The 6,100-nt window shown below is 40.7% G+C and overlaps 1 protein-coding gene across 1 annotated transcript; it reads right to left on the bottom strand.

Moving 5' to 3' along the window:
- Positions 1–1,313: 1,313 nt before the first annotated feature.
- CALHM6 (calcium homeostasis modulator family member 6) lies at positions 1,314–4,124 on the bottom strand. The gene is made up of 2 exons (XM_052685544.1): positions 3,451–4,124; positions 1,314–2,283 (listed from the first exon to the last, which is right to left on the bottom strand). The coding sequence occupies exons 1-2, from the start codon at positions 4,015–4,017 to the stop codon at positions 1,867–1,869; spliced, it is 984 nt and encodes a 327-aa protein (XP_052541504.1). The 5' UTR covers positions 4,018–4,124; the 3' UTR covers positions 1,314–1,866.
- Positions 4,125–6,100: the final 1,976 nt, after the last annotated feature.

The raw sequence follows: 6,100 nt of genomic DNA, 5'->3' as shown, positions 1-6,100 counted from the left end.
CTGCTTTGGTATGCAATGGTTTGCCACTCACTCACTGTCCTTCACACTGGACATCCTTCTGCCTTTCATTGAATCACAGAACCATAGAATCACAGAATCCTTAGAGTTGGAAAGAACCTTTAAAGGTCACAAATCCACAGCAATGAACAAGGACACCACAGCTAGATCAGGTTGCCCAGGGCCTGATCCAGCCTCTCCTTGAAAGTCACCAGGGATGGGACATCAACCACATCTCTGGGCAACCTGTTCCAGTGCCTCACCACCCTCACCTAAAGTAAATGTAAAAGATCTTTTCCTTATATCCAACCTAAATCTACCCTCTTTATGCTTGAAGCCATTTCCACTTGTTCTGTCACCACAGACTCTGCTAAAAAGTCTGTCCCCTTCTTTCCTGTATCTCCTCTTTAGATACTGAAAGGCCACTATCAGGTCACCTCACAGCCTTCTCTTCTCCTGGCTAAACAGCCCCAACTCTCTCAGTCTGTCCTCATAGGAAAGGTGTTCCATCCCTTGGACCATTTTTGTGGCCCTCCTCTGGATGTGCTCCAACAGGTCTACGTCTCTCCCATACTGAGAACCCCACGTCTGGATGCAGTACTCCAGGTGGGGCCTCACCAGCACAGAGTAGAGGAGCAGGACCTGCTGATCATGGATGCAGCCTGGGATACAATTGGCTTTCTGGGCTGTGAGGGCACATTCCTGGTTCATGTCCAGCTTGCCATCCACCAGTACTCTCAGGTCTTTTTGGCAGAACTGTGCTCAATCCTTTAATCCCCCAGGCTGCATTGGTAGTGAAGGTTGTTTAGAAGTGTTCCAGCTGAGCTGGAGTGCCTTGTGCGAGTGTCAAGTGCTCAAGTGAGCTCAGAGATGTCAGTGTCAGATTTTCCTTTGATTGACAGACAGGTACAATCTCATGGCAACAGCTTTTAGACATCTCTCTTTTAGATGTGGGGAAGTTCTGAAGGTTGCTGCTGAAGAGGAGGGAAGTGATCAACAAAGTGATGATGCAATTTTGTGCACAAAAGAGGGCAGTGGCATTATCCTACAGATGTGTTTGGGAGTAGAAAATGGCAAAAGCCCAACTGGTAAAACTGAGAGGATGAACACAATTCCAGACAGCATTTTCACTGGACTTTCTCATTAGGGGTAGAAAAAAGGCATAACCTTTCTCCAGATGCTTTCAGTTTACCCTGAACAATTTTACTGTGTCTCTATGGCAAAGCCTGGCTCCACCGAGTCTTGCTGCTAATTTCAAGGCCATTGTTACCTTCCAATTTACAATACTCCAGAGCAGATTTATTGCCTCCTAGATGTCAGTGAACAATTGAGTTCTTTAATAGGAGAGGTGAACTGAAACATTTTAAGCATAATTGTGCTTCCTGGAGGTACAAATAACAAATTGAACACTTGTTACTGTCCAACTGATCCAACTCCAAACTACCCTGGGAAACACAGTTGTTGCAAGGTTTGGGATACCTTTTGAGTACATGAAGGTGAAATGATACCAAGCAGATAAATGTTTATTCAGTTAAAATGATACCAGTCAGTTAAATGTTATTACATATTATATGTAATCACATAGTACTGGCTGACATCTTTGCTGTGGATGCTTACTGTTTCACATATGACTTTTTCTTAATGATCACTGACATAAAAAAGAAATAATCCCATTATGAACCATATGCTTATTTAAATGTATTTAAGCAAAATTATGAAGTTTATTTTTAAAAAGTCTCCCAGGGTTTACAGTATCAGCCTTTAACATACAATTCTCATTGATTTCAGTAAGAGCACTGAATAAAGCTTCTTTTAGATCAGTAAGGTTAAAAGATTACCAGTGTTACAAACTTTTTTTTTTTTTTTTTACTAAAATCCTTGCTCATTTATATGTGCTTCGTCTACAAACCCTAAAACACAGGAAATTTGACCTCCTTCACTGAGTGTACTGATTTTGCCTCTGTCTGCATTAATGTATTTGTGTATCATGCTGTAATACTGATCATTCTTACTGAATGCATATGGGAGTGAAATCATCTTCCAGTCTTCATTGCTGGGAGTCTGAAATGGCGGTGGGTTGGTGGCTTCAAAAAAGCAATTTATGTTTCTTTCAGCCAGCTGAGCTGCATGTTCTTTGGCCTTGGTTTCGAAGTGCTCTCGTTCCTTTTCCAAATAAATTTTCCAGAACTTTAGCTGAAAATAGCTAACTGGGGAGCAACATCGGCTGATACATGTTGAAATGAGTGCCACAGTAATGACAGCAACTATCAGCAACCATCCTAGAATCTTGAAAAATAAATAAATGTGTTACTAGTGTTTTCACATGGCCCTGTGCGAGAGTATAGAACAAAACACTGAATCAGACATGGAAGCAATACTTTGTAGGCAGAACAAGGATTTGGCTATCAAATAAGAAATCTTTCCTATTTTGTATAGAATGTTGTCATCCACACCACTTTTTGGCTCCTAATTTTGCTGAAAGTAGGTCAGATACAAGAAATGAAGTATATGATCTCATATGTCTTCCATTTGTGTTTGACCAGTCTGTTTCTTTCCGATTTCACTGAAAAATCAATAACAGTCAATCTTCCTCAATTTTGCTCCTTTCTTACTCTGTCAGAATTCAATGTTATAGAATCTGCACTTTTTCAGCTTTTTCTTGAAGAAGCCACATGCTAAATATCTAACAAATTTAAACACTTTGTGTGCGTAATTATTATCTCCTGCAAACTTAACTACATTAATCAGTATTAATGTTTCCCTGAAGAACTGATAATAAATTAACTTTCTTCTGGAGTCAAGGGGAACAAGCACAGAAACAAAACTGGAGTGCTGCACTTTGGTTTCGTTTCACTCCAAATGGAAAAAACCTACTCAAAAGAGCTATTTTTTTTATTACGCAGTTTGCCTTCAGCACAAGAAGGAAACTGTAACAAGATGCACATATATTCTAACTGTTCACCTACACTATAAGTGTGAAATTAATAATAGAGTCAAGCTTTTAGGTTCATGGTCAAACAAGTTGTCCTTCTTTGTTTCACCTGTTGGCTCACCCTTTTGCAGTGAGGTGTTGGCTTCCCCTATGCTAATGACTTCAGCTTCCTCTCAGCTAATGCATACTTACATAAGTCTCAGATCTTTGGAAGGGTAACAGACAAAAGCTTGCGCCAGGCATAATCTGAACAAGAAGAAAAGCTGCAGTGGAAGTGCTGATATCTAGGCTGGTCTACTGCCCAGCACTGAGAAATGCTTTGCCATTGCCAGTGACAAGAGATTACTATGCAAACACCAAAAAGAGAAGCTAGCACAAACTAGCCACTTTTTGCCTTTCTATGTTAGTTTTTTGACCTAAGAATTTTTTGCTAACCATGTGCTTTTGCTAGCAGCTACCAGTGTGTGTGAAGCAGGCAAGGCAGGAATCCTTGGAGGAAGAGCAGAGCATAGAGGTCTTACCTGAGACTGTGCTCGAAAGCTGACAAGTCCACCTTTAGAAGTTAAATTCTTATTCAGCATATTCAGTTGTCTGACAACATTCTCATCACAGGGTATTTTCTCCAGCAGCTCCCAGCATGCTTCAGGCTTGTCCATATCCCTGCACATCTGGTTCCTGATGAAGCTGCTCCCGCTGGCTGCACACTCATAGAAGCTTGCACTGAGCAGGGCCACTGAAATCCAGGTGAGGGGGGCCACCAAGATGCTGGCTGTCACTGGTGCCAGCACTTTCAGGTAGAAGCAACCTTTTCTCCAAGAGCCACAGCAGTGTTTCTTCTCCTGAGGGCAGCTGCCTGTAAGCAGGAGCCAAGTCCTGGCATTCACCAGGTAGCCAAGCAGAAAGAGAAGGATGGCTGGCACTAGAAGGAAGACACAGCCATACAGAGTATTCCAAGAGTTGCAGGGACATCGGAAGGCCACCAAGGAAAAGATTTGCTCGCTGGCAATTGTCAGCAGGGACACGATGCTGTAACCCAGAGTTTTTTGGTAGCGGATACAAAAATTCATTGCTGTGCGCAGTTTTTCCATTTTCTGCTGAAGGCTCCAGTGGCCTCGCTGTGTTTTGAGGGCAGCGCAGCCAGTAAAAGAAAAGAAGAAAAGTAGTTCCCTAAAGCCCACAGCTTTTAAAGACTTTCACAGAGCTTTCACTTTCCATTAGCAATTTTGAAGCAGTTCCTTACAGGAAGCATAGAAGTGCATGAACTCACTGCACTGTGTAACAGTCAAGTGCAAACTCACCACAGTGGAGATCAGCAACAGAACAGCACTGAAACGTCCTTTTCTCCAAGATAATAGCTTATATTTGTCCTTTATAACTAGCAGTGGCTTAAGTTTCATATTCTTCTCAGGGAACCTTTTTTATGAGGCATCAGTATTAACAAAATGTGAGAAAACCACTTTCAGTTGTGTTCACTGTCATCTTTCTGCCACAATCATTTACCCAGGATTTTTGGTTCAAATTTTTCTGCTCTCACATGAACTGGGAACCTTCCAAGCTATTTTTGTGCCATTGTGATGAATTCATTCTGAAGAGAATCTGAATGCTGTTATCTACACTGCACTGTTTCTTAGTGGGCATTATCACAGCACGTAGGTTAACCACAAACCCCAGGGTGTGCACTCACAGCCCAACTAGATTTTCATAGAGACTATTTCAAGAAAATTCACCAGGTGATGTGGCAGTGGCTGTAACCTTCCAAAGTCTTCTGTTTTATGGTTTGAGAGATGGTCCTCAAAAGCTAAGTGATGAAGTAGCACAGGGCATTTTGGGTTGTTACTCTTGCTACAATATTTCTGTGACTGCAAATAGACAATATCCATTCTCATGTTATGTTTAAAAGAAGGAAAACAGTAACAGTATAAAATGGAGTATATAAAATGATGACAGATTCTGGTGAGCTCCATGATGAACAGGTAACTTCTTTAAGACATAGCTAAAGGTGCTAGTATGGCATTTGCTTTTCACAGTTTAGTGACATACTTGGCCATCTAAGTAAGCTATCACATATATTACTTTCCCTTAACATACAAAAAACATATCCTTCTTCAAAAGGGAATAGAGACTTCTTTCTCTGAAAATTGTATGGTTTTTTTTTTTTTTTTTTTTTTTTTTTTTCTGGTTGGATTCTCTTGATCCATGGTGGTGGTTCTTTTCATCTAGCCACTAAAGCTCCCATTGTGGTTGGCTCCTGAAAGAGAACATAAAACTAAGGAATAACTAGTTTTTATAAGTACGGACTTGGATTGCTGAAAAGATTGTTTGGTTTCTTCCCATTTATCCATTTGTGCACCATTTACTTGCACAACATGTAAAAAGCTAGCAAAAGCTAGACCATGAAATATCCCTTGATGACACTGCATGGAGTTTTGAGGAAATCTGAGATAAGCTGACCTCATGGTTACCTGATTGGTCTTGGTTGAAGAAATAGTTTATTGATAACTGTGGGGTTTTTTTGTTTGTTTGTTTTAATTGCTGTATGTATAATTGCAATTGTAATGACACAGGGCTGCAATTGTTCTGATTGTTGTTGGAGTTATAATAAATGGATACAGTAAATGTCACAGCATGATAGCTACAATCTTCAAAAGAAAATGAGGGATCGAAACAAAATGTAGCGATGTTGTTAAGCCTGCTAACACTCACTGGCACATAGCCCTTCAGATGGTCTAGGAAACAGGAAGAATCTGTGCCTTTGTACCAAGTAGAAAACAATGGTATATTGACCCCTTATACCAGGAAGTTTAGCGAGTTCCTTGTCTGCTGGGCTGTATACCTTTTTAACCCATATTGCTACCTCTGCCATTCTCCAGGATTCAAGTACCAGTTTTGACATGAGGGGATGAAGCTGGGGTTTACCAGGCTTACACTGGAGGTGCAGCCAGGTCAGTTTTCTACAGTGCCATAATGCTTTATTTTCTATTTTGTTGTAACACTTTCTAGAATTTGAATGGCTTTTTTTCTATTTTTGTCATGCTTGAAACACAGAGCTGATATTTTAGCAAGGTTTAATTTAGCGCAAGTTCTAAGCAACGTTTTCAGCTCAGAGTTTATCTGTTGTGAGAACCCTTCTTTGTTTTTTGGCTCAAAGCTTGCTTCCTGAGGGTTTTCTTG

The sequence above is a fragment of the Tympanuchus pallidicinctus genome, unplaced genomic scaffold (genome assembly GCF_026119805.1).
Source record: "Tympanuchus pallidicinctus isolate F22 unplaced genomic scaffold, pur_lepc_1.0 scaffold1, whole genome shotgun sequence".
Classification (NCBI taxonomy): domain Eukaryota; kingdom Metazoa; phylum Chordata; class Aves; order Galliformes; family Phasianidae; genus Tympanuchus; species Tympanuchus pallidicinctus.
This window is presented reverse-complemented; position numbering and strand designations above follow the sequence as displayed.

Excerpts from the sequence above, each read along its gene's own strand:
- CALHM6 (XM_052685544.1), bottom strand. The coding sequence starts at position 4,017 with ATGGAAAAACTGCGCACAGCAATGAATTTTTGTATCCGCTACCAAAAA. Across the intron at positions 2,284-3,450 it reads GCTTTCGAGCACAGTCTCAG|ATTCTAGGATGGTTGCTGAT; the intron begins GTAAGACCTCTA and ends TTATTTTTCAAG.